General features: G+C 36.1%; 1 protein-coding gene across 3 annotated transcripts in view; it reads right to left on the bottom strand.

The window, feature by feature from the left end:
• ST7L (suppression of tumorigenicity 7 like) overlaps positions 1 to 23,341 on the bottom strand; it is a 140,850-nt gene that overhangs the window by 85,585 nt on the left and 31,924 nt on the right. For all 3 annotated transcript variants that reach the window (XM_054711425.1, XM_054711426.1, XM_054711427.1), the window contains exons 10-13: positions 21,353 to 21,425; positions 18,349 to 18,451; positions 6,059 to 6,209; positions 4,541 to 4,633 (exon numbers count right to left, since the gene is read on the bottom strand). In XM_054711425.1, the coding sequence (XP_054567400.1) occupies positions 4,541 to 4,633; positions 6,059 to 6,209; positions 18,349 to 18,451; positions 21,353 to 21,425 (420 nt within the window). The remainder of the gene's footprint in view (positions 1 to 4,540; positions 4,634 to 6,058; positions 6,210 to 18,348; positions 18,452 to 21,352; positions 21,426 to 23,341) is intronic.

Genomic DNA, 23,341 nt, shown 5'->3' on the forward strand with positions numbered 1-23,341 from the left:
TGATTGGTACACAGTTGGTGCTCAATAAATGTCTGTTGAACTGAAAACTATTCTGGGACTTCATTAGTCCAGGAAGTTGACTGCTCAGAGCTGGACACGAACCCGAGGAATTCCTAATGTAATATCCTGCATAAGTAAGGGATGACTAATTCAGTGCTGAATCAAGGTCAGCTATAAATTTCACTTCTTTAAACATAATGATTCACAGAACATATTACACCTAAGTTTCCTTTAGTAGACATGATATTTTTAGGTCCTATACTATATTCAGAAAGTATAGACCCAAAACCAAACTCATTAAAAATCCAAAAAATGTCCAGGGCCTTGAGTCATGTTTAAAGTGAAAGCACAACAAATCTGACTTTTTTTAAAAGTTAGAAACATTAGAAGCTGTGGACAACACTGTGCTTTCAGCACCCAAAAAACAGCATTCCCTTTTGCCCCATCCCTCAGCCATGAGAGGCCAACCTCTTCAAGCAAACCACAAAAACCAAACCATGGTATTCTCAAAGATGGGAAAAAAATAGTTATGTATACCAATGGTTACTATAATTGCTATCATTTGAAATACAGCAAAATTAGTAATATTAATTAAACTGTACAGCATTTTATGGTTTACAAAGTACCTTTTCATTTATATTACTTTTATATCTTTTAATGTAAAAGTAATATAAATTACTAAGAAATAGTATTATTCCCACTTTATAAGGTAGGAAACTGTATAGCTTTAGTAAGATAATTTCCTAAAATATGAGATTTTTATACTGTAGAAGAGACCTAATTATTTATTGCTTTCTGTAGATTCATTTCAGTCAATGTTTAGCTAATACATCAATATAATGGATGACTAGTACAGAAACACTCCCTTGGAAGTAAGTTCAAATTTCATCACTGGCTTGTAGAGAAAAATTTATCAGGAGGCATAAAAGACAACCAAAGAGCTATGTGAACTAAGGGAATAGTTCAAGTCTGAACTTATGAGGCTCATAAGCAAATTCCAGAATGCTGTAAGTCATATCAAGGTTGAAGGAGAATTGAAAACAAAAAATATTAAGTACTCCTGAGTATTAGAACTCCACATTATTAAAAATGTGTTCATTCTACCACAGTCAGAGACAGAAAAAAAATACTCTAAGAACATGCAATATAATATATCCCTGGAATTTGCATATGAGTCGCACCCTAGAAATAATAAAGTCCTGCCAAGAAGCGAACTGTCTGTTCTTATAGCCTATGGCTCTGACAATACATGATAATAACCCTGGTTTTAGTCATATAATTACTTTGTAAAGTTGGCCTTATATCAGGCAACCTTTGTAATGATTTGGGGGACATTATTTTAGGCTAAATGTATTAGCTTAATATAATACACTCTTAAATATTGATGCTCCATAATTAAAAATATGTTCCTTTGCCTTAAATATCTTTGTTCCTGTTAAAATGGAAAAACAATAATAATTACTACCACCATCATCCTAGGAAAGAAAATTTCTCACCCATGACCTGCTAATTGCTAAAGTCAATGGATTCTTCTCAGTAATTACGTACCTTACTTAATCTCTCAGATACTCCTCCTCACTTGGAAATATTTTCCTCCTCTTAGTTTCTAGGATATCTGCTTCTGGCTCTTGTCCTGTCTCTCTGACCACTCCTTCACTGAGCCTTCCAGACTCCTTATCAGTCACTCATTCCTGAGACATTTTTGTGCCCTCATGGTTCCACCCTTAGTTTACTTCTCACTCTATAGCTTCCTTTAGTGATCTCATTCATGCCTAGAAAATTATGACTGTATAATAAAATATTTCATTTTATATGAACATGTATATGTGTCTATATGGGTGAGATGTAATACGTGCAACATACTCAAAGCCTGAACTCATTTACTTCCCCCCACCTAGTCCCAAACCTGCTCCTCCTGCCATATGATGGATTTACCATTCAAGTCACCAAAGTCAGATTTAGGAATCATCCCTGACCTTGGAGATCTAGGCATTCCCCATTCCAGCTTCCTGATAATCTATTCCATACACACAGCACTCAACTCATTGTTTATCAGTCTTTCTATTAACCTGTGAGCATCTTAGGAGTTCAGAACGGGCTAAGGAAGAAAAGGTAGTAATAGTTAACATTTCTATTGAGTACTTATAATGATCCTGGCATTTTATAAGAATAAATTAATAAACATGACTAATTCAAGTAATATTTCTTGAAAATCAATTTTATGGTGAATGTTACAGATACATAGAGGGACAATAAAGATTATCCTGGCTTTCAAGCTTAAAATCTAGAAGGGGGAGATTAAGAAGTACACAAAATATTAGTACTTTGATAGTTCAAAGAAAGAAGAGATAACTTATCTCAGAGCATGGAAGAAAATAAAAGACCCTGGAAGAAAATATCAGCACACTCAATTTCTACAATCTCCCCTAAATTGTGTTTTGTTGTTTGAACTTTTCAGCTCATTATGTTTGATGCTTGTGAAACTGCAACTTTCCTCCCTAGACTTCAATTCTAATGGCTCCAGAATTGTAAAAACTGTGGCACAGGTTTAAATCATATAAGGAAACATGGTACTAGTGTTTACTAACCTTCGGGTTTATTGGTTAAATCATAAAAAGAAAAGTTTAAAAGAAATTTATCAGTTGACAGAGAAAAACAGTGAGTGGATGATAGGGACTGAGACAAAAAAATATAGACTATTCTTTTGAGAGGTCAGCTTCCTGAGAGCAAGAATGAGACAAACGCTCTCAGCATTATAATCCTACACAGTTCAGGTTCTTCTCCTAACTTTTCAGCTGACTTTTTTTAAAATTGGGAAGTGTAGTCTATCCAACTTCATTTTTCTTTGTAAAGACTGCTTTGCCTGTTTTGGGTCCTTTAGTTTTCCCTACAAATGTTGTAATCAGCTTGTCAATTTTTGCAAAATCCCTGCTGGGATTTTGATAAGGAGTATATTAAATCTACAGATCAATTCGGAGAGAATTGACATATAAATAATGTTGGGTCTTCCATTCCATAAACATGGAATGTCTCTCCATTTATTCAGATATTCTTTAATTTCTCTCAGCAATATTTTGTAATTTTTGGTGTACAAATCTTTCACATCTTTTGTTAAATTTATTCCTAAGTTGTTTATTCTTTTTTATGCTACTGTGATTAGAATTAATTAGACATTTCAGTTTTGGACTGTTCATTGCTAGTATAAATATATGTAATTGAATTTTGTATGCAAACTTGCTGAACTTGTTTATTAGTTCTAATAGTATTTCTATGGAGTGCTTAGAATTTCCTACATGGAAAGTCATGTCATCTGTGAATAAAGACAGTTTCACTTCTTCCTTTCCAACATGAATGCCTTTTATTTCTTTTTCTTGCTTGAACTGAAGTCTAGGGAGGAAAGTTGCAGATCTCCAAATTGGTTTAATATAATCCTTATTTAGGGATTTTGCACTGACCAGACCTCCAGGACAATGGTGAATAGAATGGTGAGAGCAGACATCCTTGCCTTGTTCCTGATCTTACAGAAAGCATTCAGTCTTCCACTATCAAGGATGGTGTTAGCTGTCGGTTTTTGTAGATGCTCTTTATCAGATTAAGAAAGTTCCCTTTTACACCTACTTTTTTAAGAATTTTATATTAAATTTGCTAATTTTGGTTGAAGATGTTTATGTCTATATTCATGAAGAATACGGTTCCATAGTTTTCTTTTTTTTTAATATATTTTATTGATTTTTTACAGAGAGGAAGGGAGAGGGACAGAGAGTTAGAAACATTGATGAGAGAGAAACATCTATCAGCTGACTCCTGCACACTCCCCACTGGGTATGTGCCCCCAACCAAGGTACATGCCCTTGACTGGAATCGAACCTGGGACCCTTCAGTCCGCAGGCCAACGCTCTATCCACTGAGCCAAACCGGTTAGGGCCATAGTTTTCTTTTCTTATAATGTCTTTGTCTGGATTTGGTATCACAAAATGAGTTGGGAAGTGTTCTTTCTTCCTTTATTTTCCGAAAAAGAGTTTGTGAAATATTGATATTATTTCTTTCTTAAATGTTTATAACATGCCTTCCCTTTTTAATATATTTAATCTTTGTGTCCTTCACTGCATCTAGCACAGGGTTTTATTCCAAAAATATTTGAGAATGAATTGTATTATGCAAGTACATCCAAGAAATGGCTAAAATAGTATTTAAACAGTATCCTGAAGTTCAACCAAAGGTACTTTAAAAATGGGGGAAGACTATGAAAAACAATCTCACAACTACTTTTTAAAATCTTAAAAAAATATATATGTTTTTATTGATTTATTTATTTATTTTAGAGAGAGAGGAAAGGAGAGGGAGAGAAACATTGACATCAATCTTGGTTGCCTCCCATATGCACCCCTACTGGAGACTGAACCCACAACTTGGGTATGTGCCATGACCAGGAATCGAACCAGTGACCTTCAGTGCATGAGACGATGCTCAACCAACTGAGCCACACCAGCCAGGGCTCACAACTGCTTTTACGTTTAGGAAAACTAGAATATTTACTTACTAGGTAATAGCTCCTTATCAGCAGTTTCTGTGCAGCTGGGATAAGGGTGAAATAGATGGCCTTTTTCTAATGGGTATGGAATCATTCTAAAAGCTGAGGAGAGAAAAAAACATGTTGACATTCAATTCAGACTCATTTTCATTTTATATTACCTATCAAAGCTATTTTTAAGACATTTTATAGATTTTTCACATAACATTTTCTTTTCTTTTTTAGAGACACATTTTTGTTGAAAGAAACAAGATAAGCAAAATAATGAATAAAAGGAAGAATAAGTTTTATTTAGAGAATAGTGAATGGTCAAGTTAGAATAAAACTAAAGGGAGCTAATGAATAAACTTAACTAACAAGCAAAATAGAGACAGATTCATAGAGATCGGGCCTAAACCGGCAGTCAGACATCCCTCTCACAATCCGGGACCACTGGCTCCTAACCGCTCATCTGCCTGCCTGACTGATCACCCCTAACCACTCTGCCTGCCGGCCTGCTCGCCCCAACTGCACCCACCGCCAGCCTTCTCGCCCCCAATTGCTCCCCCTTGCTGGCCTGAATGCCCCCAACTGCCCCCCCACCAGCCTGCTCGCCCCAAACTGCCCACCCTGCCGGCCCTATCACCCCCAACTGCCCTCCCCTCCTGGCCTGATCGCCCCTAACCGCCTCTGCCTCGGCCCTGCCACTATGGCTTTGTCCGGAAGGATGTCTGGAAGGTCTCCCAGAAGGTCTCCTGGTCTAATTAGCATATTACCCTATTATTAGTATAGAGGCCTGGTGCACAGGTGGGGGCCAGCTGGTCTGCCCTAAAGGGAGTCCCCTTGGGGGGCGGGGCTGGCCTGGGCGAGGGGCCTGGGCCAGCCTGGGTAAGGGACTGATGGCTGTTTGCAGGCTGGCCACACCCCCATTGGGGCGAGGGTCCCTGCTGGGGGGCATGGCCAGCCTGGGCGAGGGGCCAGGGCCAGTTGGGGATGGTTTGCAGGCCGGCCAAGCCCCTGGTTTTGTCTGGAACGACGTCCGGAAAGTCTCCAGAAGGTCTCCTGGTTTAATTAGCATATTACACTTTTATTAGTATAGATTAGTATAGATGTATTTTACCACAATTAAAAAAATTTAAAAATAGAGTTGATATTAGTTGTGATGAAAATAGTTTCATGTTGTACACATCTGAAAATAAAGCAAAACCGCTGTCCAATTTTTAAAAATATTAGAATAGCTCAACTACATTAAAAAGCTCATAAAACAAGAATGATGAGTTATTTTCTTTCCTTACAAATGTACAATTTAAATGAACATGTGGCAAAATAGCATAACAGGTTCTCATTCTGCTTTTCCTAAATGTGGCACCAAGTACATTAAACATCTCTTCTACCAATAAACCAAATTAACACCACTGAGTTCACACTGAAACCAATCTGATCAACAAATCCTTATGGAAAATCAGACAATCTCACTTAAAAAAAGCTGCCTGTGAATGCAGTGAATAGTCAGAGAGATCAGGGTTACATTTGGAAAAGAATACTTACTGCCTTCCCATGTACACTGTAACAGATTAAGAGCACCTTCTATTCGCTTCCAGTGCTGAAGATGAAAGAAAGCATAGGCAACTGCTTCACTATCCCCCCGTTTCTGAATGTGTTCTGGAGGTAAAATTAGACTTTTCATCTCTAGTAAATACTAGAAAAATAACACACACACATAGACACACCACACAAAAAAAGAAAAATTATGTTAAGTTCAAACATCCACAAAAATGTAGATTCTAATTTTATAAAGTCAGTTTTACTTAAAAAACAATCACTTATTAAGCTAGTTGAAATGACATTAAGGTCCTACTGATAAATGTATACAAACATTAAGGTCCTACTGATGAATGTGTATAAAATGCTTTGTAAGCAAATTCCAATGACAACATTATTCCTATAGGTAAAAATAAGGTGATAAATGGCTTATATGTGACCTTGCTAAATACAAAATGGAAACTTCAAGTGAAGAAATAATATGAGAGCAAATATTTATTTTTTTCAAATACTAATTAAGTGTAAAAAATAGAAACTACAGTTTTGGCACAACACTTTGTGGCAACATTTAATTATTTTTTTCTCATTCTCATTTTACAGTAAAGGAACTTAATTATGAAGAAGTTCAATTGAATTAATATTTACTGAGAGCAAAGCATTTACTTGTTAGGGAATACCAAAAACAAAATGCTCTATTTTTTGGAACTTCCTAATGCAATGAGAAAGACAGATTTCTTAAGTTAATAATTATGACCAGACTGTGCTAAATGTTTTATTAGAGGTATAAACAATATTTATAGGAATATGGATAGGAGGTATTAATTTTTTTAATTTAGTTTTTTAACTGCTTTATTGAGATGTAATTTACAGTTTATTGAGATATACTTTACAATTCATCCATTTAAAATACACAATTCAATGGTATTTAGAATATTCACATATATGTGCAACTGTCACTTTAAAAGGAAACCCTTGTACTCTTTAGTTACCACCCTCAACTCCACCATTCCCGCTAAGCCCTGAGCAACCATGAATCTCCTTTCTGTCTCTATAGATTTGCCTTTTCTGGCAAATCTATACAAACAGAATCATATAATATATGGTCTTTTGTAACTGGTTTCTTTCACTTAGCAGAATGTTTTCAAGGTGTATACATGTTGCAGCATGTATCAGTCCCTCATTCCTTTTTGTGACTGAATAATATTCCATTGTATGGATATAATATATTAGTTTATCCATTCATCATTTGATAGACATTTGGTAACTTTCACCTTTAGGCTATTTGAATAATGGTGCCCAAAACATCCCCATACCAATTTTTATGTGAACATCTGTTTTTATCTCTCTTGGGTATATACCTAGGAATGGAATTGCTGGGTCATATGGTAATTCTACGTTTAGGAGGTACTACTTCTGCTTAAGGGGCTGAAAATAAACCTCTTGATGGAATTTGGGATTGGAGCTGATATATAAAGTTGGACAGAATGTGGATGGGCAGATTGGGGTTGGGGTGGAGAGAACAGGAGGACATAGTCGAAGTACAGAACCAACTTGAGCAAAGGCACTGAACCAAGAGAACAAGATGCATTGGAGGGATTAGTGAGGATGCTTGTTAAAGAAGCTAGAGCCTGTGAGTTCTTATTAATTGATGAAATTAAAGTCTACCTTAAATTCTTGAAGAACATGTTTGCCTTAATATTATAATCCATGACAAAATCAGTATAAACACAGTTATTACACTAATCAACTTCGTACACTAATTACATGAAGATACAAAATTAATCACTTGAACATCATCTTTATATAAAGTGGTCAACTGAAAACAAACTCTTTTAGTTAGCTAAATACTTTCTGCAAACACTTCCCCTACTAAAAGAGGTTTGAAATGTCCTCTTTAGTTTTAAATAACTCGATTCTGTTATGTGTATAAGGTCCAAACCACATTAACTTCTGTTATAAAATAAAGAGAAACATGCCAGAGGTGTCTCAAAATATATATTCTCACATTTCAAAATCTAAATTCCTCAGACTGTTCCACAACTAATGAGATAAACAACATAAATTAAATAGTTGAATTTATGAAACTCATTTTGTAAAACTGCTACAAGAAGGAAGAATCTTAAAAACAAAAAGTGCAGTTGTTTCAAAATTTAAGCCTTAGGTTATTAATCAATATATATGTATACATAATATTAATATATCTAAATAATTTTCTTATGAAATGTGTTTTCCCACACTTACTGAGTTTAATGCTTATCTTTAATGACTCTTACTCCTATACCTCAATATAGCTGAAATTTAAAAAAAAAGAATTATTCTTAGTCTTGATGTAGCTGGCCCCCTCCTCAAAGTGTAAGAATGCAATTTGCTCATCAATTTACTTTAGCAGATGTCACAAGCTATGAGATTATTTACTAATCCAGTTTGGGGACTTAACATTTCCCATTCAGTTTCTTAAAGGAATGCAGCAGAGGTTGTGTCCTGGTCAAGCAAAGCCCATTTGCTGCCTGGTTGGGTTTTCTCCCCTTAGAGCCCTGGGCCTATATTCAAGAGGGTACTATTCTTCCTAATCCTCTCTAATCCTTGCCCATTTTTTTAAAACACAGTAAAAGATCACTCGCACCAGGCAGCTGTGGGAAAATGGACTCAAATAGCTGACCTCTGACATGACTGCTTATGCTCTTTGTAAGTGCACGGGGAGCTTCTTCAGTAGGAAGCAAAGAAAGTGCAGCAACCACAGTGACATCTCCATCATAAAAGAGAGTATCTCATTTTCAGAAGAAAACTGCTTAATACTTAAACCAACTCATTTCTATTAAAATTCTGCCTCATTTTACAGATAGAGACAAAATATACCAAATTATTTTCACTGAGTTTTAGAATCCTGAAGTTTTAAACTAACCCTGTCTTTGTAGCCACTTAGCAAGGAAATACTTTGTGAACAGCAACTATAATGTATATTTTCACTGTTCAATAATGTAAGTGACAATTTGGATAGTAATCAAACACACATGGCATGCTTATTAGAAAATACTTCAGGAGTTTATATTTTAAAATCTTGGTCGTTAAAAAGTCTTCTTTATGCTACATTTTTTATTATGTCTTGCCTACTACCAAATGTCCTTTCCAATTTGACTTTAAAACAAAGCAAACCTTACTTTTCAGTTTCCAATAAGATACTAAAATAAAATTTCACCCTCAAAATATAAGGGAAATTTTCAGTTTAAGGAAAATACATTTAAAGAAGGAAATTATAGGATTATGACTTATTTTATCTTCTTCTCAAACTGCTACTCAGGAATTTCTGCTAAGGGGGAGACATACAGACAAAAAGAAAAGGTTTGATTATGGTACTAAAAGAACAGAGAGGAGAGAGCCTTTATCTCTCCTTGGGAAAAGTAAGAAAGATGCTTCTATAAAGGAGGCCACAGATAAGCAGGGTTTTGAAGAATGAGAAACCTGATGATAGAGAAGAGATGGGGCATATGTACAAAGGTAGGGAGGTATGATAAGACATGACCAATCCAGGAAATAGTGATGCTGGAGATAAGGAACAAGGCAGATGTGGCAAGGAGTACGGCTGGAGATAGACAATGGGCCCAGACTGTGAAGGGCTTCTATATACGCAATGTTTAAGGGATTGGTCCTTATCTTATAGGGGGTGATGGGGAACAAGCAGAGCTCTTTAGCAGAGTAAGATTTGCTGTTTAAGTAGATAACTTTGGCAATAACCAGAGTGGAGAGGGGTTGATGGCAGGGAGACAAGTGAGGAATCTGGTTTTTTTGTTGTTGTAAATCCTCACACAAGGATATGTTTTCCAATGATTTTTAGAGAGAGTGGAAGGGAGGGAGGAAGAGAGAGAAACATTTTTGTGAGTACCCAGGGAACAAATCTGCAACCCAGGTTTGTGCTCTTGACCAGGAATCAAACCTGCAACCCTTGGGTGTGCAGGCCAATGCTCTACCACTGAGCCACATTGGCCAGGGTGAGGAATCTGTTTTAAGGGTGCAAGCAAAAGACAGTAAGTATCTATAATAATAAAAGTGTAATATGCTAATTAGACCAGACATCCTTCCGGATGACCTTCTGGACGAAGCTAGGGCTGCAAGGGCCGAGCCCTTTGCATGAATTTTGTGCACCGGGCCTCTAGTATCTATATATTTAGAAATGCTTAAAAAATGTGTGGCATTAAATAAATCAAACAGAAACTATGGTTACTTAAGAGAAGCAGAATTGGAAGGGAAAAACAGGAGACATTTTACTTTACAAACTTTTGAGGGGTCTGAATTTTTTGTAAAATGTGCTCATTACTTTATAATAATAATAATAATATTTTTTTTTTTTTTTTTAAAGAATAGACAGTGAAGGTGCAAGATGGTGACCATGGGGGTGGAGTAGATGGCTAAATCTGAAAGACATATCCAAGGTTACAATACAAGTTGGTAATTTGGAAAGGGCAGAAGTAAAGGTTAATGAGGAGAAAAGGATAATGAAGTATTAAATTAGAATATTTATCTAAGAAAGGATAGACAAGTAGAAGAAAAGACTTAAATTTTTAAAAATTCATTTGCAGACACATTAAAGTATCTGAAATACCTATTAGGTATCTAGTTAAAATTTTTCATAACTAGACAGAAATGCAAGTCTATAGATGAGGAAGTCAGAGTTAAAAGATACAGATTTGGAAATTATCAATAAATAAAATAGAGTTAGAGACATAATCCAAGGCTGGTACCTAGTATGTGCTACAGGACCTTCCATATTACCTCCAAATCACCTTGTGGTTATATATCGAATAAACCAGAAACTGCTTGGGACAATTTTAACTAGTATTAAACTATGGATAATATAATATACTCAAATAACTACTCATGCCTCTTGCTTTTCCCTAAAAATATAAAAAATCAAGGCTACCTTGGAAGCTATAAAAAAGACATAACGATGTATGGTCTGATGGTTTCTTTTATAACTCTAAAACCATGCCTTTGCTTATACTCAAATTCACTTTAATTTTGAATTGCTTTGATCTTTATAATTTATCTTTAGATTACTTTGTTTCTACTACTTTGTAAATCTTACAACAGCTTTTGACCAAAAGCAATATAATTCTGACCTGAAGTAATGATAATGCTTTATAATCTTCCTCTTAAAAGCAGAAGGTTAAAGAAAAATCTCTCTGAAGGCATCTGAAATTAAGGTACTTTGGTCTTGATCAGTCATGCACACCAAGAACCAATTTATCTCTGCAATTAGTTTTCTCAGTGCACATTCTATGAGATTGGACAGGCAGGCCGAATGCAAAAAGTCCACATGGGTGTGTATTAGGGGGGAGACTAGGGACGGTTCCCACATAGAAAGTAAACAAATTCTCTATGAATAAACTGAAAACAGAATACTACCTAACAGCCTCAGGAGCAAAGGAAAGTGATCTTTTACTGAACGAAGACGGAAGGGAGGCTAGAGAGGACATTGGCCACAGGAAAACTCCTTCCCACAAGGTCCTACAGAGCAGCATCTCAGTGGGTGAGCATTTCACTTCTCAACTCTTTCACCTAGGCCACAGTATGGCCTCCCTGTTTTCTAAGTTTGGGTCCTAGACTTCAACACCACTTCCCCATTTCTCCTTTTACTGCTGCTATGCCACTTAGAATGTCAATAAGGTGCCTGATTCCCTCTTATCTTTTAAACATGCTGCTATAATATGTTTATAATATAGGTAGTTTGGCCAATGAAATGTAAGCCTGCTGCTAAAGAGCTAGTATCGTCTATGATGAATGGGATAAGTGTCATCCGACAGGTTTCAATTTCTGATCAACCAGACACTTAGAGTGTCATATAAGAACAATTACATGAAAGAGTAGCTCACTAACATGCATGGATTTAATGTTTTCAATTTCAATCATCTATGCTATCTCTAAACATCCATGACTTATAAAGCCAACAATTTGCTAAGGCACAAATTTTAATCACGAGGCTTGTGTACACGTGTGAGTAACTTACCTAATGAATAGCCCTCACTGGCTCTCCAGCATCCGCATCTCAGCAAGGTTCATTACCCATCCTCATGTTTACATTTCATGGGTGAAATTAAATGATGTGACGGTATTTTTAACTATGGAGATTCACAATGGTTTTAGACCATATTAAGCAAGAACCTCAATGGCCTACTATAATAAAAATGCTAAAGAATACCTTCTATAATAAAAGACAAATTTTTAAAAATGTACAAAAGACCTGAATAGACATTTATCCAAAGAAGATACACAAATGGACAATAAGCACATTAAAAGATGTTCAACATCATTAGTCATTAAAGAAATGCAAACCAAAACCACAATGAGATAGCACTTCACACCTCCTAGGATAACTATAATAAAAAGAAAGACAATAACAAGTGTTGACACAAATGTACAGAAATTGGAGCCCTCCCTCACACATTGCTGGTGGGAAGGTAAAATAGCACAGCCATTTTGGAAAACAGTTTGACCATCTCTCAAAAAGTTAAACATATAATTACCATATGTTCTGTCAATTCTGCTCCTAGGTATATACACTGAGTGGCCAGATTATTATGATCTCTGAACGCATAATAATCTGTCCACTCAGTGTATATCCTATATAATAAAAGGCTAATATGCAAATTGTCCCCTCAACCAGGAGTTCGACCAGCAGGCAGGCTGGCCAACTGCCCATGTCCCCTCTCCCTGGCCAGGCTGGCCGGACCCTACCCATGCACGAATTCATGCACCGGGCCTCTAATATATCTATATCTATATCTATATCTATATCTATATCTATATCTATATCTATATCTATACACACACACACACACACACACTGAGTGGACAGATTATTATGCGTTCAGAGATCATAATAATCTGGCCACTCAGTGTATACAAGTGAAACCATGTGTTCATGTAAAAACTTGCACCTGAATATTCATAGCAGCATTATTCATAATAGCCAAATAGTGGAACCAACCCAATTGTCCATCAACTGATGAATGGAAAAATAAAATGTGGTATATTCATACAATGGAATATTATTCAGACATAAAAAGAAATGAAGTATTGAAACATGGCACTCTATATTATGCTAAGTGGAAGTCATACACAGAAGGCCACATATTGTATGATTCCAAATCCATTGAGACAGAAAGTAGATTAGTGGTTGCCAATGATTGGGGGAGGGAGGAATGGGGAGTGACTGATAATAGGTTCAGGGTTTCTTTTTGAGGTAGTGAAAATGATCTAGAATTAGATAGTGGTGATAATCAGACAACCTTGTGAATAGACTAAAAACCACTGAAATGTGTACTTTAAATAGGTGAGTTTTGTCATATGTGAATTATCTCAATTAAAAGAACACCTTCTATAAAAGTCCTTGATGGTGGGATAATAAAGACTATGAGACATTAGAATAACTGAAATAGAATACTGTGGAATCATTAGAAGATATGAAAGATTTTCTATTGCAAAATAAAAAATCTGACCATTTCTATAGTAGCTGAAAGATGAACAATCCTTCTCTTGTTTGGTGACTAAAAAAGAAAATGTTTGCTGAACCAAAGTCATAGTTAGGTAATGAAGAACAAGTCAAAAACTATGAAAACATACTGTTCTAATTTTTAACTATTACTATTATAGTTACTGTACACTGAAATTCATTCAGTAGATTAAAAAAATCTGTATAGGCAATCAATATTAATGAAATATCTAAAGCAAATTCATAGCCTGAAGAGATTTATGTGATCTTTCTCTATTGCACATCTAATAGTTTCCAGCTTTAACAAATTGCATAGCTCTAGACCTACAGCCTTTCTGTTGTAGTTATTTGGAAAGTTGCCAAAAAATGTTTCCTGCTAAAATAGCTTTATCCTTTGTCATTTTACTGGTAAGATTCATAGAACATTTGACAAATTTGCATAATAAATTTGTAAGATTAAAAGATTTAATATATATATTTAAATGTCACTGTTTGTTAAGTTAAATAAATTATGACCCACAGTTGGAAGTTTGAAGATAAAACCCATAAAGCCTTTATGTTTGTTTGGCTGTAGCTGGGAGTTAGGAATAGAGACCTTAAGGGGGTGGGGGTGGGGCGAGGAAAGAACCTTTACATACTTCATCACTTGTAAAATCCTAACAAACACAGACAGCCACAGATTCCAGAGCTCTCCCAGTTCATATAACACTAGTGTTATTTAAGTGCGATATTATCCTGTTTGATAACACCCTGCTTAAAATGTCTATTCACAAACAATAATGTAAGGTTATACTTAGCTGGATATTTTAATAGAGTTGAATTGTCAACTGGCTATGACATAAAGTTGGGGGGGAAATAGGTAAATTTCTACCTATAAATAAAAATGATTTTAAATTACATACACATTACATATTTTAAAATATAGACAATTATTATATATATTTATTATATATATATTATATATATATATATATATAGCAGTTTTATTGAGGTATACTTTACATATACATATAACAAGATCACCATGTAAGTATATACATTGAGTGGCCAGATTATTATGATCTCTAAACGCATAATAATGTGGCTACTCAGTGTGTGTGTGTGTGTGTGTGTGTGTGTGTGTGTGTGTACATATATATATTAGAGGCCCGGTGCATGAATTCGTGCATGGGTGGGGTCCGTCCAGCCTGGCCAGGGGGAGGGGACATGGGCAGTTGGCGGGCCTGCCTGCTGGTCGAACTCCTGGTCGAGGGGACAATTTGCATATTAGCCTTTTATTATATAGGATATACACTGAGTGGCCAGATTATTATGCGTTCAGAGATCATAATAATCTGGCCACTCAGTGTACATATAGTTCAATGATTTTTAGTAATTTATACAGTTGTGTAACCATCACCACAAAAAGTTCCCTTGTTCCTGTTTGCAATCAATCCCCACTCCCACCGCCAGTCCCAGGGAACCACTGATCTGCTTTTTGTTTCTACAGTTTTACCTGTTCTAGGAATTACATATAAATAGAATCATACGATATGTTGTGTCTGATTTCCTTTATTTGAGGTTCATCTATATTGTATGTATTTATATTTTGTTCCTTTTCAATGCTAAGAAGTGTTCCATTTTATGGATATACCACAATTCATTTATTTATTCATCTGTGTGGATTATTTCAAATTTTTGGATCCTGTGAACAATACTGCTATGAACAATTGCATACAAGTCTTTGTATGGAAATATGTGTTCATTGCTCTTGTGTAGATACCGAGGAATGGAAATGATGGGTTATATAGTAAGTACGTATGTTTAGCTGCAAAACTGTTTTCCAAAGTAGTCACACTATTTTACATGTACAGCAGTAATGTATGAAGTTTCTCCACATTCCTGCCAACACTTAGTATTGCCAGTCTTTGATAATATGGGCATTCTAGTGGGTATCAAGTATATCATATTGTGGTTTTAATTTGTATTTCTCAATGGCCAATAATGCCGAGTATCTTTTAATGTGCCTATTAGCTATTCATGTGTTTTCTTCAGTAAAATGACTACTTATATCATTTGCCAAAAAAAATTTTTTAAATGTTTTTATTGATTTTCAGAGAAGAAGGGAGAGAGGGAGAGAGAGATAGAAACATCAGTGATGAGAGAGAATCATTGATCGGCTGCCTCTGCATGCCCCCTACTGGGGATCAAGCCTGCAATACAGGTATGTGCCCTTGACCAGAATCGAACCTGGAACCCTTCAGTCCACAGGCCAAAGCTCTAGCCACTGAGCCAAACTGGCTAAGGCCCAAAAAGATTTTTTAATACTGCTTGTATCAGCCAGGGAAATACTCCAAAACATAATTGAGATCTGTTGCACTGGGGAACTTATTATTTTCTACTCCCATTATTGACTCCTGGCTTCCATCAGCCAAGCTCACCTTGGCATGGTTTGGATTCGAGAGCTAATTAGTTCTGTGCTGGTAGCAAAGAGTTCATATTGAGATGATTTTTTTAAAATACTTTTTTATTGATTTCAGAGAGGAAGGGAGAGGGAGAGAGAGAAACATCAATGATGAGAGAGAATCATTGATTGGCTGCCTCCTGCGTGCCCCACACTGGGAATTGAGCCCGCAACCCGGACATGGGCCCGGATGTGGACCCTGACGGGGACTCGAACCAGTGTGCCCTGACAGGGAATTGAACCGTGACCTCCTGGTACATAGGTCGACACTCAACCACTGAGCCACGCCAGCTGGGCTTGAGATGATTTTTAATACCCAGCAGATTATCTTTCTTTATGCTGTATCACTTATATTGCATGTTACTTTTGGTATCAGCTTTATTCTTTGTCCAGTATACTGGTATGATAGTTCTGCTGATGTTTATTGTTTATTGGTGAACATAACTTCATTAATAGTTTTTGGAAAACTTATCAAACTTGAATAAGTCTTCTTCATAACCCATTTGGAATTATTCCTAATAAAGTGATAAAATATGTAAAAAATATTTTGAACTAAATTATGCAAAAATATTACATAGTATGCAGCAGTTAGGCTGTGCTTAGAAAAAGGTTTACAGACTTAAATAGATGTACTAGTAAGAACAAATGCTAAATATTAATGAATTAAATACCTGTGAAAGAAGATACAGGAAATAAAAAATAATAAAATAGGGCCAAAGAAAGTTGAAGGAGGTCATAAAGAGCAGAAATGAATGAGCCAGAAAACAAATAGTAGAGAGAAACAACAAAGCCAGAGCTCGGTTCTTTGCTCCTAATAAAATGGATAGATCCCTGGAGAATCTGGTCAAGGAAAAAAATAGGTAACTAGTGTTAGAGAGAAAAGTGGATATTATAACTCATCCCACAAATATTAACAAGGTAATAAAAGAATTTTATGAAAATTTATGCCAATGAATTTTAAAAATATGATGAGGTAAATTTCTAGAAAAATATAACTCACCAAAAGCAACACAAAAAAGAAATAAGAAATTTAAATAGTTATGGAATGGTTAAAGAAACTGAATTTGTAATTAAACTATTAAACTAAAGAAATAAAATTTATAATAAAAATCCTTCTCAATAAGGTGGTTATATCAGCTAATTCTATCAGTTGTCTAGGGCAGAAATAATTTTAATTTTACATGAATTATTCCACAGAATAAAAAAAAGAGGGACCATTCCTTGTTTTATACAGCCAACAACAACAACAACAAAAATATAAACTAAAAAGAAAAGAAAAGAAGGAAATGAACACAAAGTCAGAATAATGGGTATCCTTAGGTAAGAGGGAAGAGGTTGTAATTGGGAAGGGCAGTCAGGTAGGCTTCTGGGGTCTGGCAGTATTGTTTCTTGACATAGGAGGTAGTTTCCACTAATTTGCTTTATAATAAATCATTAAGATGCACATTTATGTGCATAAACTTTGCTGTATGTGTATTATAATTCATAATAAAAATTTTATTTAAATATATGGGACCAGTGTCACTTAATAAGAGAATAGTATAAATATTTGTTGACTCTCATTCTTAGATTTCAGTAGTTTTCTTAACTCTATCTTTACTCATTCTAACAGATTTACAACGTCCATTTCTTGGAGATGATTTTTTAGAGATTAATCTCTTTAATATTTATTAGCTTCCAAATTCTATCAACATACATTATACTGAAATAAGTCATTATAATTTACATTTTCTCATAAATACATCTATTGAATATTCTATACTGCCTAACATGGGACATTGTTTTTAAAACACAACATTTAATTATGGATGATAACAGAGATTAACCAATAATCTGTATGTCTGCAAGGTGCATATTATAAAGACAAATGAGATGGGACCAAATAAACATCAACTCAGCAGTTTTTCTGGGAACCTGCACAATCTATTTCCTATCATTGATCATTTTAATCTATTTGTTTTCAATCTTTGTCTATTCAGCCATAGTTCAAAACCCAGGCATCTATTTAGATGTAAAAAGCTTTCACAGTAACAGGAAATTTGATTTAATGATCTAAAAAATGAATGATCTTTTATTAAGACCAAGCCATTTTATTTCTTTAAAACTATACTAGAAGGAACAGCTAAGTGAATTTCAAATTCTATTTTGACAGCAGTTACAAAGCCTATAGTGAACTACTGTTCCTACCCATCTTTCTAAACAACTTTTAACAAGTCCTTTAAGGTGAATAATAAGCATCAAAATATAGTGGACTAAAACAATTCCAACTCAAATTATGGAGACGAAAAACCCAAACTTAGGTCTGTACACTGTCCTGAGTTTGATAAACTTAAATAAAAGTAGTATTTTTATCATAAAGTTTCTCACTTTTGGAACATGAGGATTAAATTCCACAGCTCTATGAATTGCTTCCACAGCGTTAATTTCCGCTGTGCTTAACCCTCTTCTGGAGGCTGTTTCTGGAGAGAATCTGTAAGAAAACCACAAAATTAAGAAATGAATATTAAAAAAATATATGGATTTAGATCATAATCTAATCAGAGTTTCTGGTGATGATCAAAGACAAAACCAAATAACTACTAAACATCAAATTAAAGCCTTGGTCCAACATATAATAAAGGCAGCGTAAGAAATGGAAATCTTCAAATTTAAGTAACGAAAGACTTCAGAAGAAGACCACTGAAGGCACACTTTGGGGAAAAGAATAAAATATGAAAGGCTACATGGGGATATCCACAGCATCTCCCAAAACAGAAGTACATTCTTATTAAATTTTCACAAAAAGGAAACAGACTGTGAATACTCCATTCTAATTCGTATAAGTAGTAATCTAAAGTAACCAACCTTTTGGTTGGTTTCTGGACATCTTATTTGTGGAATAAAGTGGAATTCGTTAAAGGCAGCCACAAATGCAAGAAATACAGAAAAATTCAGAATTACAATCTCAGAACAAAATTAAAATCTCAGAATGAAATTGTTTCCCCTAGCACACATCTTGTCATTATCATAGCTACTATGTACTACCACGTGTACCAGTTACTAATGCGGATTTTTTTCAATAGATGGAGTTACACATATGTTGATATATATGCAATTTGATATGTATGCTATTTTGTTGTATTGACAAGCTTCAAAATTTCATATGTTAAATTTTCTGAAGGTGTTAAAATCCTATCTAATAAAGGAGTAATATGCAAATTGACCATCACTCCAACACACAAGATGACTGCCCCTATGTGGTCAAAGATGGCTACCCCCATGTGGACACAAGATGTCTGGCAGGGGAGGGCAGTTGTGGGTAATCAGGCCAGCATGGGAGGGCAGTTGGGAGGGACCATGCCTGCAGGGGAGGGCAGTTAGGGGTGACCGGGCTGGCAGGGGAGGGCCATTGGGGGGGACCCAGGCCTGCAGGGAAGGGCCGTTGGGGGCAACCAGGCTGGCAGGGGAGGGCAGTTAGGGGTTACTGGGCCGTCAGGGGAGGGCAGTTAGGGGTGACCAGGCCGGCAGGGGAGGGCAGTTAGGGGCAACCAGGCCTGCAGCGGAGGGCAGTTGGGGGTGACCAGGCTGGCAGGGGAGGGCAGTTAGGGGCGACCAGGCTGTCAGGGGAGGGCAGTTAGGGCAACCAGGCCTGCAGGGGAGGAAAGTTGGGGGTGACCAGGCCTGCAGGGGAGGGCAGTTAGGTACGACCAGGCTGGCAAGGGAGGGCAGTTAGGAGTGACTGGGCCAGCAGGGGAGGGCAGTTGAGGGCAATCGGGCCAGCAGGAGAACAATTAGACGTCAATCAGGCTGGCAGGGGAGTGAATAGGGGGTGATCAGGCTGGCAGGCAGAAGCAATTAGGGGCAATCAGGCAGGCAGGCAGGCAGGTGAGCAGTTGAGAGCCAACAGTCCTGGATTGTGAGAGGTGTGTCCAACTGCCCATTTAGGCCCGATCCCAAATGGGCAGTCGGACATCCCTCGAGGGGTCCCAGATTGGAGAGGGTGCAGGCTGGGCTGAGGGACACCCACCCCCCGTGCACAAATTTCATGCACTGGGCCTCTAGTCATAGATATTTTTACACTTAAAAATGTCGAGTTTCATGCCAAAAAAACAGCATTTGCAGGAAGTTTTAATTCATTACTTTATTTTGAAGAAAAATGCTGCTGAAAGTTATCGTATACTTTGGGAAGCTTATGGTGAACATGCTCCATGTCAAGATACTTGTGAACACTGGTTTAAATGCTTTAAAAGTGATGATTTCAATGTGAAAAACAAAGAACATCCAGGTCAACCGAAAAAGTTTGAAGACCAACAATTACAAGCATTATTGGATGAAGATGTGTGTCAAACTCAAAAACAACTTGCAGAAAGATTAAATGTTGCTCAGCAAACAATTTCCGATAGTTCACAAGCAATGAGAAAGATTTTAAAGGAAGGAAAAATGGGTGCCACATCCACTGAATGAAAGACAAATGTAAAACCTAAAAGTCATCAGTAAAATGTTGCTTCAACGGCATGAAAGAAAGTCCCTTTTCATTGAATTGTGACTGGAGGTGAAAACTGGATTTATTTTGAGAATCCCAAACGTACAAAATCATGGGTTGATCCAGATCAACCATCAACATCGACTGCAAGGCCAAATCGCTTTGGAAAGAAGACAATGCTCTGTGTTTGCTGGGATCAGGAAGGTGTGGTGTATTATGAGCTTCTAAAACCAGGTGAAACCGTTAATACTGATTGCTACCGATAACAAATAATCATTTTGAACCATGCTTTGATCGTAAAATGATCAGAATGGGCCAGAAGACACGGCAAAGTCATTTTGCTTCATGATAACATACCATCGCACACTTCAAAACCAGTTAAAGACATGTTAAAAGATCTATTGGGACAGAATCCACAAATTATCTGAAAGATGGGGGAAATTTGTAGCTAGCAATAAACATTACTTTGAATAAAGCACTTTTGATGTTTCTCTTGAAATTATCGTGTTTTCTTTGATTACAAAATCCACATTATTAACTGGTACACCTGGTATACGTACTTTCTGTCTAGCATTGTTTTACGCATTTAGTACACATAATCCTCATAGAACCACCCTACAGTACTATTATTCTTATTTTACAGATGAGGAAGAGACTCAAACTGATTAACTTGCCCAAAGAACCATACCTGGTATATGGTAGACTTGAATATGACCCTAGGTTTACTTCAGCTCTAAAAACCTTGCTCTTTCCACTACACATTGTCAGAAGTCTCAGAGCCTCCTAAGATCAAGGTTATTCAGAAGGAAGTAGAAAGGAAAGTGAGCAGTGCTCAAAGTCAGTGGATGGCAAACATAATACTGAGTTCAGCAGTCTTTCTAAATTATTGTAGTTCCCATAATTACTTACTTATCTGAAACAGTCCTTGTCTTCAACAGTGCTGCTGTATAACAGATTGCTGCTGACTTTGGAAGGCTTATATCTGTAATAATAATTTCCAATTTAGGTAAGAATTACCAAAAATATCTAAAGACAGTTTTTAATAAAAATAATTCAACAGATACAATATAGTACTAGAAGCATGTGGACATGTAGTTGGAAGACCTGAGTTTGAATCTTGATTCTACTATTTACTAGCTATGCATCCTTGAACTAGCAATTTTTTTTTTAGTGTTGCTGTCACATTTTAATTCAGAAGTCAGTATAAAAGTTTAATACATGTAGCAAATTGTAGTGAGACAGGAGTAGGTTTTGTTTTTCTATAAGCAATTTTTAAAAAATATATATTTTATTGATTTTTACAGAGAGGAAGGGAGAGGGATAGAGAGTTAGAAACATCGATGAGAGAGAAATATCAATAAGCTGCCTCCTGCACACCCCCTACTGGGGATGTGCCCGCAACCAAGGTACATGCCCTTGACCGGAATCGAACCTGGGACCCTTCAGTCCACAGGCTGACGCTGTATTCACTGAGCCAAACCAGTCAGGGCTATAAGCAACTTCTTTAACCTCAGTTTTCTCTTCTCAAAATAAAAAAATGGTACTTTTCTGGAAGAAATTAAATTAATGTATGTCTGTGAAAGCCCTCAGCATAATGGTAAAAAGTACTCAACGAATGTTTATAATAATCTGCTTTCAAAAAATACCATTCAGGGGGAAAGAGCTGGAACTACTATGTAAAAACTCTACCTATTCAGAGAAAAACTAAGATTAAAAAAACAATAGAAATATTTAATAGTAGTTAAATCCAGGTAATACAACCATGGGTGATTTTAATTTTTTCTTCTTCCTATGATTTTATATTTTCTACATTTTCTTAAATGATAATTTGCTATAAAATAAAAGATTAATCTGGAACTGTAATAAATTATATAAATATTTCTTAAAGGATGCACAAAATAGAAAATCAATTTTGATACACTTCATAAAACGAAAGATAAAAATCATTTGATTACATCAATAGATGTAGAAAAGCATTGGAAAGATTCAACATCTATTTATGATAAAAACTCTCAGCAAAGTGGGGATAAAGGGAACATACCTCCAAATATTAAGGCTATATATGAAAACTACAGCTAACATCATAATCAGTGACGAAGTGTTGGAAGCTTTTTTTTCCTCTAAGAACGAGAATAAGACAAAAATGTCCACTTTCACTACTCTTATCTATAATAATAAAAGTGTAATATGCTAATTAGACCAGACAGCCAAATGACCTTTCAGACATCCTTCTGGACAACCTCCTGAATGAAGCTGGGCTACGAGGGCCGAGGCAAGTCGCAACGGCTGCGAGGGCTGAGCCCCTTGCACAAATTTTGTGCATCGGGCCTCTAGTTCAACATAATTCAACATAATATTGGAAGTCCTAGTCACAGCAATCAGACAGAAAGAAAAATAAAAAGAAAATTGGAAAGGAAAATGTAAAAATGTTACTATTTGCAAATGACATGATACCCTAAAGATTCCACCAAAAATATATTAGAACTAATAAATGAAGTCAGTAAAATCTGAGAATACAAAATTAATATTCAGAAATCTATTGCATTTTTATACACTAGTAACAAACTATCAGAAAGAGAAATTAAGAACACAACCCCAATTATAATTGCATCAAAAAGAATAAAATACTGCCTAGCCGGTATGGCTCAGTGGTTGAGCACTGACCCATGAACCAGGAGGTCATGATTCGATGCCCGGTCAGAGCACATGCCTGGGTTGTAGGCTTGATCCCCAGTGGGGGCATGTAGAAGGCAGCCGATCGATGATGTTTCTCTCTCATCGATGTTTTTAACTCTCTATCCCTTTCCCTTTCTCTTTCTCTAAAAATCAAGAAAAACACATTTTTTTAAAAAACAGAAATACATAGAAATAAATTTAACCAAAGAGATAAAAGATCTC

Source organism: Eptesicus fuscus, chromosome 22 (genome assembly GCF_027574615.1).
Source record: "Eptesicus fuscus isolate TK198812 chromosome 22, DD_ASM_mEF_20220401, whole genome shotgun sequence".
NCBI lineage: Eukaryota > Metazoa > Chordata > Mammalia > Chiroptera > Vespertilionidae > Eptesicus > Eptesicus fuscus.